The sequence below is a fragment of the Scomber japonicus genome, chromosome 4 (genome assembly GCF_027409825.1).
Source record: "Scomber japonicus isolate fScoJap1 chromosome 4, fScoJap1.pri, whole genome shotgun sequence".
Taxonomy (NCBI): Eukaryota; Metazoa; Chordata; class Actinopteri; order Scombriformes; family Scombridae; genus Scomber; species Scomber japonicus.
The window spans coordinates 14,894,696-14,922,392 of NC_070581.1; the positions used below are offsets into that span (position 1 = coordinate 14,894,696).

The 27,697-nt window shown below is 39.0% G+C and overlaps 1 protein-coding gene across 3 annotated transcripts in view; it reads left to right on the forward strand.

Annotated features, from left to right (window-relative positions):
* The first annotated feature begins 1,154 nt into the window (after positions 1-1,154).
* pex14 (peroxisomal biogenesis factor 14) overlaps positions 1,155-27,697 on the forward strand; it is a 45,703-nt gene continuing 19,160 nt past the window's right edge. For 2 of the 3 annotated variants that reach the window (XM_053316982.1, XM_053316983.1), the window contains exons 1-3: positions 1,174-1,238; positions 3,291-3,341; positions 21,706-21,790. In XM_053316982.1, the coding sequence (XP_053172957.1) occupies positions 1,203-1,238; positions 3,291-3,341; positions 21,706-21,790 (172 nt within the window). In that variant the 5' untranslated portion in view covers positions 1,174-1,202. Of the gene's footprint in view, positions 1,239-3,290; positions 3,342-21,705; positions 21,791-27,697 lie in introns of all 3 variants that reach the window. The other variant, XM_053316981.1, reaches the window with a different exon arrangement.

The following is a 27,697-nucleotide window of genomic DNA, read 5'->3' on the forward strand; positions in this document are numbered from 1 at the left end:
TACCACATATAGTCACTAGATTATTCAAAATAAACTTTATATTTGTTCATTTATTTAACTTTAGATTTTCGTCCATTTTCGAGAAGGAACATTGATTATGCATTCCTAAAGAAACAGCTAAGCAGCTTTAAACAATTGCGAAGTAGTAAGGCCTACTACTACTACTACTACTACTACTACTACTAATGACAATGTATCGATGAGAATCGATTGCATTTAATAATAATAATGATAATAATAATAATAATAATAATACTAATAATAATAATAATAATAATAATAATAATAATAATAGCCTAATAATAATAATAAATTGCTAATTTTTTGGGAAATAGACGCCATGAAAGCACCTGAAACAAAAGTATTGTAAGGCTACGTGATGTTTTGTAGAGGACATCACAAGTTTTATTTATTGAAGGATGGGTTTTTAAACAACAATCAGGTGTCCATATGAACAATGAAAGAGGTCATTCCTCCAGTTCATACTGGCTAGATCTATTTCACATGCACTTTTCATTGTAAGTGATGGGAAACACAATCTGCATTGTGTCCACTCGACACATTATGTGGGAAAATGCATTCAAAAGTTGTTCTGAAGCTTACAGGGGGCTTCAGCAGTCTGAGCTAGTCATATCAAGTGGATATCTGCCATCAAAGCATCAAATTCCCCCTTTGTGTTTCTCTCAGACAGTGTCTCCTTGTTGAGCTGTGGTGGAAGTTTACAAAAAAAGGGTATTTGGCACTAAAAAGTCTGTAAAGTTGAAAGATACACTTGCTTTGATGATTTGGACTAGCTTCAGATCAACTTTTAAATACATGTTTGCACTGTGGATTGTGTCCCCCATCACTTACATTCTCAGTGCACTATGAAGGGGTCTTCTAATGGTCAGTATGAACAGGAGAAATTATTACAGCAAAACAAAACAAAAATCGTGTCAATGTTCATTTGGGCACCTGGCTGGTTTTTTTAAGGCAGACTTGAAAAAATGTGAATTTGCCTTCAAGTAGTGAAGTGTTTTACACCTAATACGTTTATTATTAATGTATTAATTATTATATTCCGCTGATATTGTGCTTGCTCCAAGTACAATGAACTCTGTAATGTTTGTTCACTGCCCCTCAGTCAGCGTTGTTTAGTCTTCAGAAAAACCAATCGAGCGTGATGCACTCGAGCAGCCTGTAAGCAAACGAGGGATAGGAAGATGGCATCCACCGACTATCCTGATCCACCAACACAGGTCTACATTTACGAAACTATGACAATTACGTCTTTGTGTCCAGACATGACAGTGCACTCTGATAATGTGCTTATAGTTCGTGACCCTCAAATGACCACCATTTGTGCCAGTTAGCCCGTGTTTAGCCGGAGAAGGTTAGCACGCTCGCTAACTAGCATGCTAGCTAGCTCTTGAGCCGCTTCAAAAGTTGCCTCTGGGACATGGTCGTGTTGACAAGTGGACGCGAAGGGCCAGGCTGACGTTATTGTGCTTTCCCACTTGTTGGCGAAACTTACGTGGCTTGCTTGATTTACCTCTGCTAGTTATTTGCCATGACCAAGTGCACGTCCATCCATCTGGCCGTGTAGCTCTGCCTCTGTCTTAATATGTGCATTTAAAATGATACGATGCGGAAAGGTCACTGTTAGCCAAACAAGCCCTGGTGGTTTGTGCAAGGCTCTCTGCTGTCATTGTGTTGGTTTAAGTAGCTGACAAGCAGCATTGGTCGTTGCGAGGAACATGTGTTATTTGAAAGTTGTGGCTCTTACATTTCTCCAGGGACAATTTCAATAATAAGCAGTTGCTGCACAGAATAAAATGTGCATAGTATTAGTGCAGAAGTGGCACAGGCAAAGGAATACTTTTATGTCCACAGATGTAAATCCATAGACCAGTGGAGCAGGAAAGACATTCACAAAACTATTACTTCAACTAAAGAATTTACAACAGACATCCTTAAATACCTAGGTCTTGTGCATATTAGTCTAGGTCATATCTTGCTATTTCCGATATTATATAGCATTACACTCACTGGCCTCTTTATTAAGTACACCTGTGCAATCTAATTCAATCCAATACAACAGTTCTGCTATATATTCTATATTTATTAAACTTATACACTGGCAGTTTTTGCTGAGATTGTCAGAAAGGTGATAATACTGCTTTATGTTTATTATTAAGGTCATAGTGGGTGATGGTGGTGTGCATTATATTGAATGGTGTCCTTAAGTCTTTTTGAGTCTTTTGTAGACTCCATTAACATACATGAGGGGGGCAAAATATTAGGAACACCAGTCAATATAATTCACCTCAGTATGCAACCAGTACTTGGTACGACCTCTGTAATAAACATAAAGTAGAATTATCATCTGTTTGACCAAATCAACAAAAACAGAAAATGTATAAACTTCATAAAAGTAGAAATTATGGTTGGGCTGTTGTGTTGAATGTGAATTAGATTGCACAGATGTACCTAATGAAGTGACTTTATATGAGGCACAGGAAGGCTAGACAAATGAAATGTAAAAGGCTGATTAACCCTGCATTTACATAATGCACCTATCTTATGTAAATTCATCCAATTATTCAGGAATTGTTAATGTCAGAGAATGTATTGTGCTCTACAACAATGTCAGGCTGATTAGTTGGTTGGCTTTAAAAAAACAAAATTAAGCTCTGTAAGATTTTATCTTTTTATTATGCTTTGCTTCGTTGTGGTAATGCTTTATTTCAGAGGTCCTTTAGTTTTATACAAACGTCCTGGAAAATGTCTGGTCAATTTGCAGGTATTTAAATGTTAATTCTTTAGGACATTTTACAGAAAGGTTGGTGAAATAAGGTAAACATTCTGAGAAATATGGAGTGTTAAGTTGGTTAACTTGAACAGATTTTTTCTTTAGAAACCACCTAATATGCTGCTAATTTATAATTTAACACTCAAACTACACAATGAAAAATATGCTTTTTGTCTGTTAAAGAAATGTTAAGAATCTAATTTATTAAGCATGTATGCAAAAAAGCACTACATATAATAAAAGTGAGAATATTGAGTATAAAATATCTTGAGTGTGTACCTACTGGTTGCACCACCTGCTCTTTAATATGGCCTAAAACTGTTAAATATATGCACATTTATCAAAAAATGCCCAGCAAAGTTGTATAACATTATAAGACATGTTACCCATTTATAGAAAGATATTTTCTCACTGTAAATAAAACTGCTGGCCTGAACAACCACAGCCTGGATCATCCAGTAGATGGCACTCTAATACAAGTGTTTGTTTATCTCCTCAGCCTGGACTTCCACCTGGGGATGATGCAGCAGCTCCCCCTAGAGAGTCACTGGTAAGGATTCAGTATTTAATACAAATTACTTGACAATGTGGACTAAAGTCATAAAAGAATTTCATGTCTATTTGATGTAGGCTAAGTGTGTATTAGAAAGAGAAAGCGGGTTCGATATTTAATTTAAACTCATGTAATCAAGAAATCCATGTTTTGACGAGTTCTTTCTCATAAATGGTTGAAATAAATTTCAAATATTGATAATTATGTTACATGCCGTGATTCCTAACCATGTACTATCAATTCACCAGAGAATGTAATTTTTTAAAGACTAAAACATCTGATTTTAATGTCAGCCCTCCTTGCTCTGACAGTGTTGAACAATTCAGCTGCTGTAGTATTTAGAAGGAAGAGCTGCATACTCTTTGCAGTTGATGATGCGTAGTTAGGAACACTGAGCTTTTTTTATAATCTAGTGACTTAAATATAGTTGTTATCATCACGTTTTTTTGCAATCGCCAAAATGTAATCTTGGTTAATCACACACATTACCCAGATAGATCAAGTAAGAAAGGCTTCTAATTAGCACCCAGTCATACAAGCACAACACTGATGATGTCCCCAAGCCTATAATGAGAGAGTTCTTCAAGTTTCCTGTCTTTGGAGAGTAAAAAGCACACAGAAACGTCTATTTTAACAGTCATAATGGTTTCGCTGTTGCTTTAATTATTTTTTGCATGAAACTTTCACCAAACACTTTTGTGGCCCTTCATTTAGGTCATTGATTTTCAGTCTGGTTCATGACTGAGTGTTTTTAATTGTGTTGCCGATAGTTGGTCTTCTCAAACAGAAATATGATAAACATGCGTTTGTCAACTATAGACCATGTCTTAGTCACATCCTGATCCCTGCAAAACTCCCTGCTACCCACAACTTTAATAATTACTTTTAAAAAAGTTTTCTTACTCATTCATAAAGTTGTAGTTTGTGGTAATGCCGGTTAATGTAACAGCGTGTGTAAATATTACGTCTCTGATTTAGTAGAGTAGTGTAGTTATACATGCATAGTCATATGTTATAGAAGTATTATAAAATAAAGCTTTTGTGTATCAATTGAATAAAGTTTTTGCTTTAATTCCGGGTTCCCAGAGTGGAGCATTTCAGTAAAGTAGCTCTGAAAAAAGTTATTTAGGTTCAAGTAGCCTGCTATGCAAACTGTAGTCTTCATAATTAGGTCAGCCAAGTAATGACAATAAACATCAGTTGCTTTCTAATAATGTGTAAAGGAAAGTGTTCATATGGCATGCGTGGCCCAACTGATGACAACGATTATAACCAGGAACATCTCGTTGGCCAGTGGGATGGAACACATCACATATACATTGACTGTCCTTGTATGGGCACAGCATCCAGGTTAGAGGAGTGCTGTGTTGTTCAGCCTACATGTCTCAATGTCATTCACCACCATTCACTCTTCATCCTCCCCCCATCATCCCTGCATGCCAAGGCTAATTTAATCCTGGGGTTATTGATTGTGGGAGCATTCTCCCAGGCTTTCTTTCAATTTACTTCAATTTCATCATCCCACTGCGCTTCAAGACTGCCTTCTCAAAAAGGGAAGAAATTCTTGTTATGAGGGTCCTGATTCGAGACTGGTTGACATGTCCCCCCCCCCACCACCACCTTCACTTCCAGCCCCTTTTCTCCTTTCTCTTTTTGATGAGCTGCTCTTTCCCAGTTAAGTGGATTATTACAGTAGGGATAATTCTTGTCACATGGCATTATTTGGATGAGGTGAATAATTGAAATTTGTGTCTGAAAGGATTTTATCTGGATGAGAGGAAAGGGAGTGCTGGCAGGGTTGGGAGGGAAAAGAGAGACAGGGAGGGTGGGGGGGGGGGGGGGGGAGAAAGAGCACATACACGTTTGTATAACATTTATGTGCACATGTGCATGTCAGACAAGCCAGTGTGTCAGGCTGGGGACACCAGTCATGTTAAGAGGTTCTGACTCACCTCGCCCAGATCAGCAGGCCCTGGCACACTGCATGGTGTGGGCTTTCCTCTGTGGCAAGAGGGCCCAGCTCAGGGGCCAGTGCCACAGCCTCTGCCACCATCCAGGCCAGAGGGGCAGGTCTGGACCTGCAGTTAGATATATAAAAAAAGGGTGGGAGAGACTGTGTGAGTGTGTGCTCCATGGTTGACTGGTATACCAGTCGCTGCCAGCCGCTGCTGTTGCCTCTGGCACTGCTCTTTGCTCGCTCTCACCCCGGCTTGCCTCGTCTCCGTCTACAACCCCCTCCTCCCACCCCTCCCACCTTCCATTCATCGGTGCCATGGCCATTATCCCTGCCAGTCTCTTGCTGGTGTCTCCCTAGTATTTGTGCTCTCTCCCTGCAGTGACACCCTGTGCTCACCACTCATCTCCTCCTATCATTCTGTTCTCATTGTCTTCAAATCCACCCAACAATAATTGTATTTGTACAAATCCCTTTGATCACATAAGAAGTAAAAAGTAGAGTCAGATCTGAAATTGATATAATATCTACAGTAAATTATAGTATGACACTAGATATGGGATTAGAGTGAAAAGAAGCATTATAGTTAAAGTAATTCAGCTTTTTCCCCCTCATTTGACTGTTATGAGATAATTAAAAAATGCTTGGCCTTCATATCCACATTTTAATATTTTGTCTATCTCATCAACACACATCAGTTTGTGTAGAGCAAACAATAAAAAAAAGAAATTTTGCATGTGCTGAGTCTCTAGAGTGAGTTTGTCTATGGTTTTGTCTATCATAAAAAAAAGAATAACCTCTGCCAGTTAATGAGAAACTTTTTGTTGCTGCTGTACTGGGGGGGGGGGGGGGGGGGGTGGTGCTGATCTACAGCTGTTTTGAGTTACCCTGGTAGAAATAAATTGCTTAGTCGTTGAACGTTTATCAGTCCCAAATGAAAAAGTATATGTTTGCGTGTAGGGATGCAAGCGCGCCGTTTATCTGAGCAGGAGATGCATCTGTACAGTCATCTGTACCCCACCTCTGTGTGTGGATGTGGGCATATAGAAATGTAAACGGGGTCTGAGTTTGTGTGTTTAGGTTTGGGGGTTCTCGCACGATAGTGGGAGGGCGGTAATGGGAGGGGAAAAAGAATCGTATGAAGAACATCCCGGTCTCACAGCAACTTCAAAAGCTCCCCTTCCCCAGGATATTAAGCAACTATGATGAAAAATTTAGCAAGCGTTAAATAAGCTGCTTTGAAGTGATCTGTTTTGGCTCAGCAGTCTCCAAATTTCCGTAGCCCCTCTGCAATAGCCATCATACTATAGAGAGGGAGAGGTAAAAAGGAACAGCGTGTTAAGTGCAGGAGTTTTGTGGGGGTCCTGGTTGGATGGCACCACCACCGCTACTGTACCCTTTTGTCTCTCTTTTCTTTTCTCCTTATTTCACCTCTCCCTCTCCCTGACAGCTTTTCTGCTGATCTCCGTGAATCGCAGGCAGACAGATGTTGCTCATATGTTAGCTCTGAAAAGAGATTTCTTTTCTTTTTTCTTTTTTTTTTTTCACTTAAGCGTGGGTGTAACAGAAATGTAACACAGTTGTGATACCAGGAAGTCAGAGGTTACTCTCGGGCCTTGACTCAGTTTTTTTGTGCCCTGAACTATTTTCCCCCTGGAACATGTGCTTGTGGAAAGATATGTCTTTTTAACACCGATCTATCCGGCCTGTCTGTATGTGTGTGTGTGTGTGTGTGTGTGTGTGTGATGTCTTCACAGGATTATATGACTTGCACAATTTGAAAAAAACAAAACAACCTGAAACCAAACATATATATTAAATGATTTGAACCTTTTTCATTTTCACCATCATAAAGCAAAAATAACAAGAAGTTAATCTCTTATTTGATCATTCATATTTCAATTCATTTCACATTCATCACTTTTAAAACCATTATTTTAATTTTTGAGGACTCCAGGTTTCAACACGCTCCGAATTAATTATTGGGGCAGAATAAGAAATGGGCGCCAGTAATGAGTCTGGTATGGTAACTCCATTCTGTCAAGAAACTAGGCTACCATTTAGTTAGTCAAGGGAACCTTCTCTGAGATTTTCCTTTTTTCCTCTTTGCTCATTACTTTAATTGTAATTGTAATCCTTTATTGGAGCTGTCTGCAGTAAAGGAGAGTTATGGTCCAAGTGGGGGCGCGAGCCATAGAGATATTTCATGATTATTGGAGAAGACGGTCACTAGGTGGCAGCCACTAGTTCGGCCTCGCTGTAATTACTGGGTGGGAAGTGATGGTGAGAAGTGTGTGTGTGTGTGTGTGTGTGTGTGTGTGTGTGTGTGTGTGTGTGTGTGCGAGGGTGTGTGTGTATGCGAGGGTGTATGAGGAGAGATTTCTCAGATTCAGATTCCTTGAAAAGAAAGTCGAATAAATCTGATCACCTGCCATCTTACAGTCAATAGATTCTGTTTCCTGTCACATTGACTGTAAACATGTTTCACGCTCTGCAGCAGCACAGAACAATGGCATGTGAGGAAATTCTAATTCTTTTTATGGTTACTTTTTAAAAAGTAAGCTCATTTTTGAATGTTACCTTAAAACTGCAAGTGCACAGTGGGGCCTTTATATTGAGCTATTTAAAATGAAATGGCATCTCACTGACTTTATTTTATCTGACCGAAGGTGTGAAACAGTTGCAGACCACAGTTTGTTTCAGTGGTCGAACTGAAATTTTCTCATTGTAAAGCATAAAAGCTCAGTTCTCTATTTCTCAGCGCAGCGCTCATTGTGCATCATGCGCTGTTTGTTTCAGTGGTTAATGATACAGGAAGGGCCCTCCATTTTATTGTTGCTGTGTTGCACTTTTTTTTTTTTTTCCCCCCCTCCTCGCTCAACCCGGCAGCCAGCCTCCTTAGAGGACTCCGTATGAATTCTCACTGTCATGTCCAAGGACGAGTGGCGCAGGGTCAGCTAATTGCTTTTATGATTATGATTTCACGTCAGATTTATCGTGCATGCTCGGAGCACATCTTCCAGGTCCTGCCGACGTTGCTGGCTTTGGATGGGGGAAAATGAGTTTACAGCTTCTGGCTGTGACTTCTTGTTTAAGTGCAGGTCACACTTTTTGACTCATTAGAGTTGAACACAGGGGGTGAATCACACAAGCTTTTCCTGTAAAATCTTTTGATTTCTATGTCAGTGACTGTAGTTGTTTTTCTCACAATTGGCCACAAAAGAGCATTTCTTCACTTTGTCTTCAACATGTGCTAAAGTTTGGAGGTCATGAGTGAGGAATGACACAGACAAGGATTTTTGGTTTTTCTGTCGTTTGAACTTTTTATGAGCCATAAATCTCTCGTCTTCGTTTCTGTTTGCAGATGAAATCATTATGCTTATTCTCGTCAGTAGTATGCCAGAATTATCAGTTGACTTTTTGATGTTGGTGACTCTCTTTTCGGATAGTTCCACCCACCTCTTTGAAAATCATGAGCACAGATGAGTCCAACCCATTTTATAACATTTATTTATTTTGTGGTTTCTTCTTTATGTGCTGAGCTGGACTTAGATCTGCATTGCCAACACAGGCAATAGTCTTTTTTTTTTATCTTGACGTTTTTGATGAGAGCATAGAAATTCCTGTAATACGGTGTAAAGTTTATATGAAGAGTGTACATGAAGTAGAAGCTGTTGTCACTTTCTGTCAATAATTCACATATTGTATGTAGATGGCGCTTCATGTCATGACCCGCAGCGCTTGATTTGTTGCAGTAATTTGACCTCGCTCTGACCTTCCTGGCTGGGCCGCAGTGTGACTAGTGACAGATGCAGCCTGGGAATATGGTTTGGATAGTATTCCAACGCTTAGAAGAATGTCGAAGCTAGTTTTACGCAAAGTTCATTTTGGCGACATGTAAAGTCTGTGATTAAGTTGAATTCAATAGACTTTAATGAATGCTTAGGACTTTATTTGTAGGGGTTTCATCTCAGCAAGCATATTAATGTAAGCATCATGGTAACAGAGCTGTAATTTCCTATTCTCCCACAATTTAGTGAACTGTCATAATATGTTTACTTAAGAAATGATAGAAATACGACACCAGTTTAATTACAGCGTAGCCATTTTGCCTCAATATACTTGGGAAATTGGCCTTATTGAGCTGAGCTTCCTTTATACTCTATTCTGCTTTGTAATTACTTCAGCTTGATTTATCATCTTTTCTTTGTGTTTATGGTTGTAAACTGCTCGAGTGAGTAACTTGGTCTGAGAGTGGCTTGTCTCCTTGCAGCGAGGCTGGAAATCTCCCGATGAATCTGAGATGTCTCCGCTGTCAAGACTGCTCACATCGCTCTCAGCCTCCAATGTCACTTTCAAGGCATAATTACACAAGTTGTGTTGATTAGTATGAGAAGCAATTACGCTGGCTTTCCGCCGTAAATGGAGAATGTGATGGCTCTTGATTGACAGGAAGCATCCTAGCTTTAATAAGTAAATGACTATGGTAATTCAGGTGCTGAGACCCTTTGATTTGTCAGCATCTTTCTATTTTTTGTGCTGTCCTGTGATTTTAATGAACATGAATTTGATTGAATCCCCATTCATTTCCCCCTGTCCCTGCACCCATCTGTCTGTCTGTCTGTCTGTCTGTCTTTCTACGTCGTGACCAGTAGGCACTGTCACGTGGGAGCCATATGCTTAATGCTTTCAGAGCTGAGACCATCCTAAAACAACTCTGCTGCTGCTGATGAATTCTTCTTTTTTCCCCTTGAATTAATCCAGTGTATAAAAATAATAAAAAAAAATAAAAATAAACGAACCCTTCTGCAATTTTGATACACCATTCAAAATGCTTTTTAGCATATCATGCTTTCACAAGTATGGAAATCAGAGGAAAATTATTTGTAATTGACACTTTGGGGAACATTTTTTTCTCCTTTTATCTGGCTTCCCAGTAAGTTATTAGCTGTTAATTTGTCGGCAAGCTCCCCTACAGCGCCAGATATTTGTTCAAATGCTGGGATCCCCTTAGTGCATTTGTAACTACACTTCTGAAAATGCTGCCCTGTCTAATTATGTAATATAATACTGCCTTTTAGGCAAGTTTATTTTAATTGAATAATATTAGTTCTAGCTAAGGGTAAGCTATTAAAACAGCAATACTTAAAAGAGCTCTCTATGCTATATAAAATACACAGTAGCCTACTGTAAAATGCATCAAAGACAACATCTGCAGTTTACGCATTTTATAAATACAACAGACTTATAAATCTAAAGCTTTTATACAAAGATCTGTGTATTTTAGATATTTGAATTAGGGCCAAACATTTAAATAATGCTGAAATTTGATTGGTCCAGCCCTCAAACTCATATTTCTTTCTTTGTTAACCACAGTTGGCCTAATCAAGTAATTCCCTGTTTGTCTTAGTAACCCCCTATAGAGTCATACATGCATAAATATAATAAAATAATTTGCTCTTGCACTCCCTAGCCCAGCTGTAATTTATATGGATTGAATGAGTGCTGCATTGTGGAAAAGCACGAGTGGACCAAATGCTCGTTTGTCACCTCTAATAAATGTTGGAATGTAAATTATGAAGTTATGCTTCAGATGTAAATGCACTTTATTCCAGTCCTTTAATGTAAACAGCCCAATCCAATACATTAAGGGGTGGGGGGAGGGAAGAAGCGGGTTTTGACTTGGAATTTTGACTGTTTTCACAATCAATAATAAACACAAAAGAGCCTAGATGGGGAACGTTATAACATATCTGAAGTCGCGTTCATAAATTATTGCATGAAAGCAGGCTTGTACACCAAAAATGTAAATACATTAATGTTATTAATAATGTAGTGACTAATAGTTCTATCAAGACTGTAATAGCAGTTTAATGGAATATGACAGCAAGAATGTATTACAGTTCTTACATTTAGACGGGACCTCACATGACATTTATCAGGGATTTCTGAAACCATTTTTTTGATTATTTTGTTAAGTTAATTGCTTCTTTTCCCCCCAACGTCTTCTCTGGGAGAGGGGCAAAAACTGGTAATGGATATTAATTAATATGTGTCGGTTTTCTGGGTTTGATTAAAAATAATGAAAGCAAAATGCTAATGGGATTTCAGAGTTTCTCAGTGTGTGGCGCCCCGAGATTGTGGTTTTATCTGGGGAATCTGAAAAAAGAGATAGTGGACTATACTCTCTTGGCTAAAATGAAAGTGAAAAAAAAAAAAAAAGAAGCAGAAACTGAGATGAATTATCTTAAAACCCACTCAAAATAGAGCAACTATTGCAGACTAATTAGCCCAACTTTAGAAGTATGATACAGCTGTGTATTGACAGTAAACCGTCAAATTCTCCTTGTGTAATAATGAAAAGTTGTCTCCTCCTCTCAGCATGACGTTATCCTCACCTGCAACTGAACAAAGTTTTTTGAAACACTTGAATCAGGTTGTTTTCTCCCAGCTACTGTGATGTGTTTCTGATATATGGTTCTTTGCCAGAATCGCAGTGTATGGACTTGTTTTTTAAGAAAGGTTACGAAGTTCAGGTATGTTTTTTTTTTTCAAGGGTTTTCTTCTTTTTTTTTGCCTTTCATTTAAATTGAAGCGTCCTCATGCATCTTTGAAATTGAGCCACATTTGACTTGGCAAAGGTTATAGCACCCTTCATCTATAGTCCGCTACAGTCAGCATGAAGAAACCATTGCCAAGACTTCTTTGTGTCTGTGCAGTCTTCAGCAGAAACAGGACTTTTAAAAGCTATCATTAAGGTGGGGCACAAGTGTAGACCAGCAGTGAAACAGAGGCTGGCACAGTAAAAAAGCAACCATAGCCACTGGCACAACTGACAATTATCCAACACCTGGACTGGCTCCCCTCCCTGGCATGTGCGTCAAGACTGTCGACTTCTTGTTAATGCAGTTATTAACAGGAAGAGTGCATTTGTTTTCCTTTGCGGCTCTCCTGGCACCAGTACTTTGCTTTCTCTTTGATTAAAATAGCAGGTGGATGGATGTATTTTAGCTCTGTCATGAACATCAAAAGAATGGGTGAGAATGAGATGATAGAGACTGAATAAATGGAAAAAAGACTGAGGCTTTTATGTCCTTTTTACAAACCATGTTTACATTGGAATTTAGGATTTTAAACAAGGTATTGGTGGCCTGCAATCCTGTGGAAGGAGTGAGCACTCTTTGGTCGTCTTCAAATATGACTCAGTATCAGATTTTGTTCTTTGTTATTTTATAAGTCACCGTTTCCCTCCTACCGTCCATCTTCACTTCGATAGGTCTACGTCATATTGTGTAGAAAGTGGTTTTAGGTATAATCAGGATGAGAAAAGGGGAAGTGAAGGGGCTTTGTCAAACGCCCTGTACTTTTGAAATGCAGAGAGTGGCATTGTCATGTGTTTTCTGTGTCAAGGTCGACAGAAAATGTCAGAACAGGTGCGTGTCTGCTGCTGAGCTGCTTGCCAACTCAGCCCCTTTGCTGTAACACGCCACCCTGTGTGACATTATAGTGGTTCACTGTAGGTTGTCTCCTCTCCTCATTCTTTTGGAAGAGCCGGGTAAAACATGTATTTTTCCCTGTCACCACGTGAGTTGATGTAGAGTTCAATTGGGTGTTGGCGCCTAAACTTTGACCACTGTCTCTAATTGTCACATAGTCACAAAAAGAATGGGCGCTGTGCAGCAGTGATGTGCAACATTCCTATCTGATTACTTACTGATGACTTATTTTGAGGGAGAAAGACCTATTTCTGTAGATGAATTATCTGTCTATTTCTTGGCCGTCTCTGGAGGAATATTATACAGTTGGTTCTTTGTTGGGAAACACTCATTTTTACTGTATTATTTTTCCTCTAGTAAGGTTTTTGGAAAAGATAAAAGCCAGATGACTGCCACTGAATAATTAAGTCTGCTGATTTAACTGTCATACATAGTAGCAGTAATAGTACAATTTGCATTAGGCAACATGCTGCAAAACCTGAAAATTCTGTCTGAACTTCCCAGGAAAGGTGAATCGTTTTTAGGTGTGTCATGTATAAGTCACATGTCACATACATCTGTCACTTGACATTTTATAACAATGAAATCTCCAGTGTTTAGCCCCATTGGTTCAGAAAGGTTGATATGAAGAATTATTATTCGATCTGACTAGCTGTCTTGTTGGTATCCTCTCTGGCATAGGGTTCTCCGTCACTAATACGGGTGCTTTGGTTTGACCCTCAGCTGACTTTTAATGACCATAAAAGACATGAATGCAAAACCTCTTTCTAACATTTCGAAAAGATCTCTAAACTCTACTGATCTCTAACCATATCAGATGCAGGGAAATTTGTCCATACCTTTATTTCCTCACTGGATTACTGCAATGGCAGGAGCATCCAGAAGCTCCAGTACATTCAGAGCAGCACAAAAACATGAACATATAGCTCAGCTCCTTGTCCCCCTTAGGGATTGACTCCAAAGTCCTGCTACTCACAGACATATCCATCAACGGGCACGCACCTCCCTACATACAGGAACTGATCATACCACAAACCTCCACCCGCATCCTCACATCTGCCAGCAGCTCGCTCCTCCAGGCCCTCAGTACTAAGCTCCGCACCATGGGGGATTGAGCCTTCTGCTCTGCTGCACCATGCTTGTGGCACAGCCTTCCTAACCATCTGAGGGCAGCACAGACCCTAGTCTGTGTTGTATGTTAGTTATACTGTAGCACTTTGAGTTGCACTATTAATGAAAAGTGCGCTACCCATGTACATGTACAAATGTATTATTATTATTATTATTATTATTGTAATTGTTGTTGTTGTTATTTAAATGAGAAGGAAGAGAACTGTTACTTCTGTGACCTGGATGGTTATTGTTTTCTGATGCTGTCAGCACCACACTTTTTACGCTTACCCTACTCTTGAGGTTAGATTCTTACTGGCAGTCGGACGCCTCCAGAAAAGGAGAATTAGCCAGCATTTTTCTTTGTCACTTAGCATGATCAGGAACAGACTCTGCCTGCTCTCTTTCTCCAAAACCCAAACCAAGGTCTACTGCCTCAAGCCCCCTCCTCCCCTTTCAACCAACCCCCCATTTGATAGTGATTTCATTCTGACTTATCCGCCACTGTAGATGTGTGGCCCATTGTCTTGGCAAGTGTGTCTAAATGTTTCTGACAGTTCTCAGTGAAAGACAGGCCGCAAGGGTAAACTGCCAAGCTTTCCTCCCCCTCTTTGACTCTGCCTGTACCACTCCTGACCAGTAGATGGCGATGTTAATCTTCTCTGGCTCCCCTCCTGCTTCGAAGTCTCCCTGTTAACACCATCCTTCTCCTTTCCTTCTATCTGTGGCACTCGCTGAGGAAAGAGGGGTCTCACCCCGTGTGGAGGGTCATGCCACCAATTCCTGGCCCCCTTTGAAGACCATGAAATTGCTGATCCAAGACGCACGATTAGTGCATTCAGCCTATTGACTGGAGAAGGGTTGACGCGTGATTATAATGTCACTGGAATGTCACAATCTGTCTGGTTGTCTTTGTGAGCATACTCTCATCCGGTGGCACGGCGTAGTCAGGAAGGAATAATTTGATCAATAAAAGGACACCTCTCTCTCTATTGTCACTGGCCTCTCTATTCTAGTTTTATTAGTCAATTTGGCAGGTTGGCAGGACAGCACACAAAACTGATGCCAACTCAATGCATCTTAAACCCAGCTCCCTGCTGTATTTGCCTATCGCAGTGGTTCACTTCAAGTTGCTTTACACACACCCTGCAATACACAGGGTGTGTGTGTGTGTATGTGTGCTGCCTCAGTGAGAGGAGCAGTTTGGATCAACAGAAGAGGGATAGGCTTGTCACTGTAAGTTGCTTGTGACGGAGGAGGCTCTTCTCCTGACACCACAACACAACTTCTGTGGTGTGTCGCTCGGACACAAGCTTCACGTTGTTTTGCTGCTGGTGCCGCTTGCATTTTGCCTCAATCAACTAATTGAATGTGAAAAGCCGGCGGGCCTTGATGATATGAAGGACAACACACAGAGCAGCGGCAGTTTTAAGAAAAGCCTTTGTGTTTGTTTGTGTGGCCGTGGCCGTGGCCAGTTGCTTCATGCAGATCAGTTTATTACAGATAAAAACTTGCATTTTTCAATATATATGTTTGACCTGTTTTTAATTTATTTTAACCCAAGTGCAGTTCTTTTAGTTTTGAAATGGTATAAAATGTTTTCATCAAGTAAAATAACGTGGTGTGTTATTTTTTATGTTTATGTTATGTTTAAAAACTAAGTGCAACACTTCTTGCTCACAAACTAAACTTCTCATACATAACACATTTATAAACCACACCATAACCACACATTTAGTACATTCCACTCATCTAAAGTTGCATTGTGCGCACTTTTGTGTTGTGTGGTAACAGTCATCACTCGTACTAAAAGGCATACAGAGCTACTCACTAAATATCATCGACACTCACCTCACTGCTGTTTTGTTTTTCCATTTCTGAGGTGGAAAAATGAAAAAGCCTAAATATGTCATTCTTATTGTAAGATACTGAAGTCATCAAGCATCGATCATTTGCCTAGGTGCCTGGTCCTATATTTGTATCCTATTTGAAACCTTTTATATGTACTTGATGGTTATTTTTAACACATGTATGTTTGTGACACAGGTATTAACCACATTATGACCACATTTGTTTGTATATTCCACTGACCTAAAGTTACACTGTGAGCACTGTTTGCTAACACGAAGCCCCCACACTGAAAAGCACACAAAGCTGCTTGTCACAGAATGTCATCATTGACTGTAAAAGAAAAAAAAGAAAAAAGAAAAGCTTCAAATTACAGGAAAGAGGCACTGCATTAAAGAACAAAAGAGATCGATGGCAGTACATTAAATTTTATGCGAATGAAAAAAAAAATCAACTAATTAAAATTGATTACTCCTGCTTTGTAAATGTGTTTCTGAATTAAATTATTGTATGAAAACATTTTGACCAATCGAGAAGCTGAGGAAGTATCCATTACTGGATTGCAGCTGAGAAGGGGCTGGAATGTTTTGTGGTGGCTAAGTAGTTTGTTGTGCTCTGCTGCGACTCCCCTCTTGCACCCCCACTGCTAAAGTGCCACGGGTTAATCTCTGATGACCCTCATCTCTCAGAGCAGCTCCAGACTCATGGTTTGGGCCTTTTACCTGAATTAAAAGGAATTTGTGGGCTATATAAGTATTTTTGTTCAAAGTGGGTGAAAGTGAGGTGTCACTGAAGGAGTCGCTGCTCTTTAGTCATCGGGGTTCTCAGGGCCCCGTTGGGGATGTCCTTATCTAAACAGTCATCTGTCTCGCTAGTTTAGCAAGGGCAACCCCAGGCAGCACGACTGACAGTTGCACATTAAGAAATGTCAGACTCGGCTTTATAGCGTATCTCTCTCCAGCTAGTTGATTTGGCTGAATGCCACACTTTTCTCTTTAGGTTTAGATCTCACAGGAAAAAAAGAAATACTTCTCTTTGTTGTTGCTTTGTCTTACTCTTAAAATATGCTGCACTACATTGCTTCAGTTTTTTCCTGCATGTCCAGCTCTTGAAAGAGACTGAATCTTTCTTTCTTTTTAATACAACCTGCACAAACACCTTTTGACCCTATTTTTTAGACATATCATAACTTGAATTGACAACAATAAAGGAAGTGAAGCAATCATATGAGATCATGCATACCCAGCCTGTTGAATCATAACATATAAGCATAAAGTTTTAAAATGTTAATTTTACACCATAATAAAAGTAGATTTCTGTATCTCCATACGGGAAGTAAAGGAGAAACAGGGCAACTTTTCTTTTTCCCTGATAGCCTAGCTGCAGTGTATTATCTGTATTATCTGTACTCTGCACATTTTTACAGTTTTATAGACCTTGGTGGATCAAATGTACTTTAGCCCCCAGTGTTTCTTACCGCTGAACCTACTCAACTTTTCCATGTTTGTGATGACAGAGCCCTGATAGGGAAATGCTGCTGAATGGAAAGTTTGGTCTGTACACGCAGTGGTCTTGAAAAAAAGCATGATTTCCGTCCACCAACCCCCCCTGTACAAAAATTGCATAATGTGCTTTTGATGTCATGATTGTAGCCTTGCCAATGGCTCTAACACTGACACTGATACAGCGCTGTATGTTATTTTTAAACCTTTGCAAAGCAAATGTCAATGAAGTTTTCCATGACCCTTTTTCATCTGTTGAAATGTTGAGTCTGACCTTTTTAAATTTCAAAAGTTAGGACCATTCAATAAAGACTGGCCACAGTCAGTGTGTAAGACAAAGAAACCCACTGCACTGTATTTACCCTTTACTTACTGTACTGTTCCAACAGAAAGTCTAAACAGAAGTAGGTGAAGGTGAAGAATAAAGCCCACGTTTCACTAGTACTTCTTTATCAGATTTTACTTATGATGATGTTGAGTTTCAGAAAAGGTTGTTCATGTAATTTTCTCACATTGTAGCTTCTCTGAAAAGCACTGCTGAAAAGTAAGATGGCAAGAAACAAAAGGTGTTTTTTTTTTTTGTACAGTCATTGTCAGAAAGGTTCACTTTCAACAGTGCTGTTGATGTAGCCTGCAGTGTCTGATTGAGTGTGGATGTGGAGGTTGGCTAAATGGTCGGGCCTGCACCTCACTTCCTGATGTCTCTCAGGGTCAATAATTCCCTATAGCTGCTCCCATGTGGCCCTGCTTCCTCTGTTAAGGTCACATTAAGGCGGGAAAGATGTCACAATTAGAAGGGCATTTAAAGCTGCTCTTTTAAAAAGATTAAAAAGCACTGTTGGCCATATCAAGCAGTCAGGCAACTAAAGGAAATACAATAATTCCATTAAAACTTCATTCCTTTTTGGCAGGGCTCTGGTATCAGGAAGGTATTGGGTTAAGTCATTTAAGACAGCTGCTCCTGATGGCAAATCATCCATGAAAGCACCAAATTAATATAGAGCTTCATTTTTCGCCGCCTCTCACTTTCTCTTGCTTTTGGTCCTCCAAACGTGTGTTTGGGGGGGAAATTTGACACTAGCCTAACACAATTTTTGTCCATGTCTATCAGTCTGTTATTATATCAGGGGCACTTCTCCATAAATGTACAGGCCGGGGCAATTTGGAATGAATTGATTCACACTGAGACTGAATCCTGTACTTGCTAATGATTTCCTTTTAGCCGCCCCCCCCCCCCCCCCACACACACACACACACACACACTACTTCTTGTTCCATCATGCCCCTCCGTCTTCATTGTTGCAGACCAAATGTGTGCATACAACTTTTTTGTGGAATAGATCACCTGGATTAAGGAGTTGCCAAACGCATAGAAATTAAATTTTTTGAAAGAAAAAGAAAAGTAGATGTGACATTTGGATTTTCTTTTTAAGTGTTTCAGTGTTTTGTTTCATAATATCGTGATACTTTGGATGGATCATAAACTTTGGGCTGGTAAGATGTAGTACTTTATTAAAAAGTGTCTCAGAGATCTACAACATGCAGTTATCCTTTAAGAGGGGAAAGTCTGTTGCATACTCTGCATTTTTACCTTATTGCACTTCAGAGCCCTTGTTGGATAGTAGGTTGCCTAGATTATCAAGACTCTTGAATCTTTTCTTTTTTAGGCATACGGACATACTTATTTGTTGTGATTTAAAAAGTTCCCCCCACTTTATTTACCCGCATAGTTTCACATACTGAAACACTGCACCTAGCCAAAAGAAATAAATGACAGTTGCTGTTTCAGTACTCCTGCACTCCTGCAAAATATCCATACATTGTCTGCTTATATTATAGTTAAGTGCTTTTACTAGTTAGAGCAAAAATATACAACTGGTTACATGGATTCCCTCAGGCGTCCAACCATGTGATTCAAATATAATTGAATTTCATTTTCATTTCTCACAATTTAAGGTATTACAATTGTAATTTTCAGACAAGTGCAGTGCAAAATCTTGTCTACTTCAAACCCAATAACAGCTGTAATCTTGTCCGTTCATCAACTTCACTCTCTTTAAGTGTGTTGGTTAATGTTATCTTTGCCTATGATTGAGTTTTCGCCTCTTTTTCGGCTTTACCTGACACTTTATTGGTTATCTGGTTTGTAAAGATTACTTCTCTTAATATGAAGCACTTTGGCGCATTAGCAGTTTGAGCTTTACAAGAAGCTTTACAAAAGAGGCTAATTGTTGTTTATCCATAAATGATTCTTTTTTTTTTTTTTAAACAAAGAAAATTCACCTATTTTTTCTTTTAGTCTTTTTAGTTAACAATGCCAGCCCAAATATGCTTTGCACTGTTATCCATCTTACCCCCCTAAAAGCGCAGTCGTGTGCTAGCCAACACTTTAACTGGGATGATCTGTAAGTCAATAACAAGACAAGACTAAAGTCTGTGCAATGTGGTTATAATTGATTGAGATGTGTGGGTGGAACTTGTGCAAAGCATCTATGTCATCTGCTAAGAAGTGCTCTTTTCCCTTCCCTGAAGATCTACCGCTAACCAAATGGACATCTGCCTCATTAGTTTGCCGCTGAGCTAGCTATGGTCCTTACTAAGATGTCGTGCTTAGGCCTATTAACATTGACACAATTTTTTTGTCGATATTATGCTATTGAGATGTTAAGGGAATGTAAACAAGGTTTGCTCATTCAGCATATTCCTCTTCTATTAGGTCATTCCCCTCTCACAGGGCCTACATCACTCTGTTTTTTTTTTTTTACTGAAATACATATTAGAATATTAGATTTTAGGGTGTTTATTATCTCTGTTTTTTGCCTTTGCCACAAGTAGTCTGGTCGGCTTGCTCACTTGAACAGTGAAAGCATTTCCAAGAGCAGAATGATTTTGTCTCGTTATCAAAGGGATATTTTCTCTGTGTTTTGACTGTATCTTTTGGCCCAGAACATCAGTCGGGGGTTCACCATGCAAATGGTTTAATCTGCTTGTCACAATGAAGGTTCCGGGTGACTGACTTTAATAAGCCCTCAGCATATAGAGATCCAGGAAATTCCATACCCCTTTGCGTAACCCTTATGTACATCAAGGTCACAGTAGTGTCACAGTAAAATGGTAGATTAGTGTCTAAATAAATTGTGGCGGCATCTCACAGCATGATTCTGGTACATTTTGATCAAATTCACAATAGAAGTTTCATTACTGCATAGATATAAAATATATAGATTTTATACATGAGGTCTGTTAATACTATTATGGTATTTTCATAATGTGTGTTTGATAAAAATGTAGTTAAGTTACTCCACCGCTTCATCACAGTCTGCATACACCATGATAAGTCAAATACATTGTCATGAAGTTTCCATGAAGTTAACTGTGCCGTGATCGTAGACTGCACTGTGTGTTTGTCACAGAAGTCTCGCTCCTCACACAGCTTCCCTGCCACACCTACCCCCTGCACAAGTTTAAACTGCAATTCTTTTGGATTTAAACAGGTTCATAGTATATGCAATGCATTACCCAAAACGAATTACCACTGGCAGGGCGCTCAATCACTTTGTATCTTTCAACACTAAGAGAAAAGAAGAGTAATCAAAACCTTTCAACCTATTAGAGGGATGACTTTTACAATTGAATCACGGGGACCACAGGTGCGATAATAAGTCATCTAAACCTCCCCTCCAGTGTGTTTCCCCTTTCTCTGTGTTCTTACATATTTATCTATTTTAGGAGGCGCCACTTCATGGCGCCCACTTCAAATTTATGTATTAATGCCATTTGAGGAAGATTTTTTTTCTCCCCCCCCACCCCAATTCTTGGAAATGCATACTGGGGTGGAAAATTAAGGTGCATCTCGAAGGAAAACATAATAGAATCGATGAACGCAGTGCACTTAAAACTACTGATGTTCTTATGCTATTTAACGTTCTAGTGCATTAACGTTTCAAGTCATTACAACATTCAGGCTGGGTGATTTGATCATGGCAGGTTTTTAACTGGAAGAATTACAGAAGTTTTCAGCCTAGGATTCTCAAGTTATTAGATACAAATGATCACCTCTGCATTAAGTATAGATTTTCTTCCACTGCGCACTTAAGAATGGAAGTTTGTCTTTAAGAGGGTAATAGCAAATTAAGCTCCATACTCCATTTGTCCAGCAGTCTTGATGGGCTAATTTTATAACTGCTGATTTGGTCATTCCCCACATTTAGCTGGAAAGTGGTCAGGTGGTCTTTCTCCTGGCTGCTGGGTGTAGGGGCTTAGAAGCAACTATGAAATGGAATCCATTTATGTTTTTTTTTTCCTTGTCTGGATTCATAACGAACCTTTTTCTTAAACAAGTCCTAGACTGTTGTTTGTACTGTTAAAAGCATCACTTTCCTGCAGACCATACCTTCTTCCTCTCACATTATCTAATTATGAAGAATTAAATTGCATTTCTTTCTTCCTAGATTACCACTGCTGTAAAATTTCTACACAACCCAAAAGTACGTCAGAGTCCCTTGGCCACTAGAAAAGCCTTCTTGAAGAAAAAAGGTGAGAGACATTTGATTTATGTGCTATGCAATGTTGCAAAATACAATATAAGCTTGTCAGAATTAAAAAATGGTAAGATTTAAATGTATATGTGTTTGTTTGAAAAAAAGTGATTGGCCAGAGCTAAACACACTGTGCCCTGTTTTTTTTTTTCTTTTTTTTTTTTTGGTAAAACTGGTCTGTGAGGGTCAGAGGTTGTGGTTGTATCTCTTTGCCCTGGGGGGTCTAATAGGGGTCGATTTAGCTCCAGAGTGCATGATTCAGGCCCTGTGAATAAATGACACACCAGTTGGGATGCTCCTTTGGGTTCAGGAAAATTAATATTGACAAACTCCCTCTGCATTTTCAATGGAATTATCAATATTGCCTTCCAGCATTTTAACCCTTTTACTTAATTTAACTGTTATCGTAAATTTGAGGCGTGACACAGGGAGGGTTTTCTAAGCAGGGATGGTAGAAGTGTTTGCTGGCTCTTCAATTTCTTTGCAATTCATCGAAATTATTTCTGACACATGGTAGAACATTTGTGCAATAAAGATTTGGAAAAAGCTTTATTACTCTGAACTCATTTAAATCGGTTCAATATTATGCGGAGGTGGAAATGTGCAGTGTTATGCTATGGCTGAGCAATGACAATATGTACTGGACCTCAAATAAACTTTTAGTGGAGTTTTTTTTTTAGTTGTTTTGTTTTTATTTTAAAACATTTTTTTTTTAATTCCTTGCAAAACAGTTGTGTACTTAAGGGACTGTACCTCTGCAGTGCCGCCAGCATTAGAGTAGCCAAACAGTGAAAAGTGAGCCTAAAAGCTCTATGACTGGGGAAGGTAACCTGAAACCAAATCCATGGTTGCCGGCTGCTCGCACACACATCTCATGTGGCTCTAATGACTCTTGATATCTTTTGAAATTTCTTTGTCTCTGTGTCTGATTATTGACAACTAAGGCATGTTCATCATCTTCTGTTGGTCATCTCAAATATAATAAAGCCTCATCAATACAAAATGATGTCATACCGCAGCGCATTTTCTTCTTACTTTCTCCTTTGTTTTAAATGCCACAGTGCTATCCAAAATGGTTTGCTCTTACTGCACTTTAAGCCCATGAAATATGTATGATGCTTTAATGCAGATTTATTTTGGAAAGTCGGTTGCACTGTAGATCTAAACAGGAACCCTCGATTTGCATAAGGGCATTGATATCAAGGGAGAGAGAGAGTGGGTAAAGATGAGAGAAAACAGAGCAATGAAACACTAAGCACAATGTATGTTTGAGTAGCATGCTACAGTGTTCATAAAGTAACTCTTGACTTGCGTATTATCGTCATACGAAAGTGAACCTGGAAATCTTGTGTATTCATAGTTGAGCTCCCTGATTTGTTACTGAAAAGTGCTTTCCGACAGCCCAGTAGTACATTAAACTGTTTTTTCGTTCTGTGTATTCTACCTCACAGTAATTTCAAGCCCAGAGCAGTATGTGAAAATGTTAATGTCGCAGATAAAAGGCTGTTTTAAGCTCCATCTTAAACAATGTATAGTAATTATCTAACTGCGGTATGAGTGTCATTTAGTAAACAACGAAGCTAAAGTGAAAGGTGGGAGTAAAAATCATAGCTCATGAAGTGACACATCATGAGTCAGATTAAGACTGTTATACAAAATTTGTTTTGTAATTGAGCCTTTTCTGATTAATGATGAGTTAAATGAAAAATATAGATAACATCTGTCTATTTTTAAGTTTCTGTTTTAACAAGAGTTCCCTTTTGAACTGACCACTTTTCCTCCATAAAAACTAACAGTCATAATGTTTGGCAGTTGGTTCCTTCTTTTAAGTCTGTTTTGAGCCACAGTGATCTCCTATATACATATCAGCAGGCCCATACTGTGTTGTCCTCTCAACCTTTTGACCTAGAAACTCAAGCATCCTCTTCCACCCATAGTCACCACCGCAAATGTGTCCGTCTTAATTTCTAATACAGTTTAATGTCATATTTATGTAAATACTTCTGGATTTTACTCTATATTAACAGCCAGAAATGTCAAAGCACACATAAAATGAAACAATACCATCTCCCAGTGGAGTGGAATTTAAATTGGATTCCTCTTGCTGCCAGTACTTACGCTGGACAGCTGATGAAGGGGAAAATAGGGCCCACTTTGATTGCATGTTGCAGAATCTTTACACAATAATCTCGCTCGTGCATATTATTTCACTGCGCATTTGTGCCCTAATCTGCACTGAAGGATGCCTCTGTGGTTACATCTTCTTTTTTTTCCAAACAGATCCTAATAGTGTGGTTTATTTCAATATTCATTGAAAAATATAATTTTCTGTTTTCCTTCAACTGTCAATTTCAGGGTATGAATTGGCAATTATGCAGTCCAATATTTCTAGCTGCCCTTCTTGAGTCCTTGATGTTTTTCTTTCTTTTGCAGAGGAGTGGGGAAATGAATTGCATTTAAACTGTCTTACAGCCATCTTGAAGCAATTTTGCCTTACTTGTTCCTTGCCAAGATCAAGTAAATTTTATTGTGTTTGAGTGAAATATAATGTGCTACAGTCTCATTTAGTGAATTGTGCCATCTATGTCCTCTACAATTAACAGATGTAACAACTCGTCGGGCCCCATTTTGGCATCACAATTTAGCCAAGACAATTAGCAGTTACACACATAATTACCAAAAAATCTAATTCTCCAACAACATTTTCCAGGTTTAAACATGTCACTTTGACCGTGGCCCCAAAGCAGACATCACTCAGGTGCACTCAGATACCAAACTGAGTATAGTTTGTTTAAGAAACTAAAACTCACAGAGTATGTATATTACAGGCCAATTCGGCATGTGAAACAGTCACAATACATTTTTTGTCAGTGAGACATAAGTGATGGCTTGACTGATTTCTTTTTTATGCTGTCCCAGTTGTTATTGAGTTGAATAAATAATTCTAATAGATTTCACCCTGAGTAGAGGGCCAGTTATCGAGGGTCACAGGGAACAAAGGTAGGCTGTCCGAGGTCTATTACCATACCTGGTATGAAGGTAAGGGTAAGGATGAGGTTCATCATCCTAGATATTAATAGGATGCAGTTTGTAAGTGGGGTTATGTGACTCACCTCTCGGACAAAAATGACAATGACCAAGGCCTGCTTAGAAGGTAAACGGATTGATGTGGTTATAAATTACTCCACGGCGCCACCTAGCCTAGGCCTTGCCTACTTTGTCATCAGTACAAGGTGATAAAGCAAGGAAATGAGAACAGAGTCTCCTTTTTTAATACATAAATGAATACTCTATGAGAGTGGTCATTATTTAGGGCATGGCATTTTCAAGCAGTTGTAGTGAACCAAATGACACGTAGAATCTCCTGCGCCAGCACAGCATGAGAAACAGGTTGAAGTTGCACTCTACTTCTTAATAACCCATTGACCTCCATCTATTTATGACCCCTGCCATGCATCTTTTTTTCTAAACACGATATTCAAAATGTAAGTAATGTCACTCAAGGACAACTTCATAATTCAGGCCTTGGAGGACAGTGAAAAGCATTCACCTTTTACCACCCAAAATATTTTAGTAAGCAATTTTTATAATTGGCTGTCCGACCTAGGTCTTGACCCATAAAGTCCAGAAGTGCCAGAATTGGAGAAATGGATTTAATGTAAGAGCCTTGCTGCCTCTTTGCCCTTAAAAAAATGCCCAGAGAATATGAGCCATTGAAAATAGAGCTGTAAATAACCTGACGAGCAATGGGTTTTCCTTTAAATAAATACCGATCAGGTTTATGTTGAAAGACAATAGAAAACGTAGCCCAGATATGCAGTTTACAGTATTTATAGCTGTAATATCGAGGTGCCAGCAACGTAATTTCATGCCCCAATGAGAATGGCAAGGTCAAAGCAAATGCTTTGGCTGAGCATCTGCTAATACGGTGACTCATAAACAGGCACTGCGTGTATCAGGTGCACCAAATAATACAGTATAATGAAATACAGAATAGCTTTCCATTATTGTTCTTTTTTATGGTGTCGTCATTAGGTATAATTTATGTCTTAAAAAATTCATCTCCCCACAGGTCGATCTGAAATGGGGGTCCAGGGGTCATTCCACAGGTTTTGGAACCCATAATAAATTTCACAAACCCTTTTTTGTCTTTTCCTTTTATATGTAAAACTCACTTTCACCTTGTTCCCTTTTCTTTTGGATCTAAGGGCGCTTTCATTTGCTGTTGTCTTCCCCTCAACAATAAACAGATCAGAGCCTATAACACAACTTAGCAAGCTATAATTTGACTAGAAAACAGCTGTAGGAATTCTATCTTTATGCAAGGTGAAAAACCTTTCATTTGCTGCATAAACAACATCAAAGATGTCAATAGACATTAAGATGTACATACATTAAGCTTGATAGCAGCCTAAATGTAGATTTTTGAAAACAGACTTTGCATTTCAAGGTGAAAGGAAAAACCTGAAGCATGTTTTTATTTCTCCTCATTCGGTGAAACTGAGATCCTTGCACGTCTCACTCAATAGTCTGCCACCATGTAGTCTGCTGTGGTCAGATGAATCAGGAGTCCAGGGACACATTATTGCTTATTTGACAGTGCAGTCTGACTGCACAAACTCAGCACATGGCGCTCACCACTTCCTGGCACTCAGGACTTGCTGTAGACTACAGGCCGGCCAATATTTGCCTTCAATTATTCAACAATTTTCATGGCCATTTGAGGTCCTCAGAGCATTTAAATAGGTGACGGGAGGGACCTCCTCTTGGCATAAGCAGTGTGGTGGATTATCAAAGGTTGTCTTTATGCTTTTACGCTGCTGATACAAGGATAGGTTAAAGTGGGATTTCAGATCAAGGTTCAACCTGATAGTCAGATCTGACACATAATTAGGCCGCTTAAACAGCTATTTAAATATGAGGAATCATTTGATTAAAGAGTTTGGTTATAATATCCTATCCACCCTAAGAAAATGAAACTGCTCTTTTACAGGTTTACATACTAAACAGTAACACTACACATGGGTGTTACTGTATCTTGTGGAGACCACTCTGGAGGTCAGTATCAGAGTTATTAGGATCTGGGTCTTAACAGTTACAACTAATGAAGACGTAACAACCATCACGTGAAAACCTGCAACTGCTCTTTTCCAATTGCTTGAAGCATGGAGGAAGCTTATTCTGAGCATTTGTAAATTCTCATGATCCTGAGGGAATAGTCAACTAAAAGGCTTTCTTACAAAGGGGATTTACTGTCAATAAACAGGGGAAATAGCTCAAGGAAGTAATGGTAAAATGCTAGTAAGAGACACACTGGTAACCCACAATTAGTGATACACAACATGGTAATATGGAGATTTTTCATCATAAGGTAAACTGCTCATCAGTATCAAAAACTTCATTACATACAAAAAAAATCTAAATTTTTTGCTATAAATTGGTTAATACTGTTTTGATTATTTCCATGTAGTTCATATAGTTCATCAGAAGTTATAATTATTATCCTTTGTTTAGACTAAGATGCTCATTAAAAGATGAGACCCACAGCAATGGCAGCATATGGTGCCTGAAATAAAATCCTTTCTTGCCACAAAAGGAGATGTTCATATTAGATTTTTTTTTCTCCTCCCCTCTGATTCTCCATCAGGGAGCCCTTTGCAATTTAATCATCACTAAAATCATTAAAAAGATCTGAAGATTAAATTATATTGGCATTTGCAAAATTATGTAATACATTTACATTACAATGAAGAAATTAAAATAATGCATTTTCGCTGTCTGGGGTGTATGAAATCTCCACATGGGAAATATAACTGGAGAAGTGGACAGACTCTTATTTTCTTTGCCTTTGGTGGCAGTTAATAGGCTAGCAGAGTTTCAGATTTCATTGTGAGAACCATTCCAC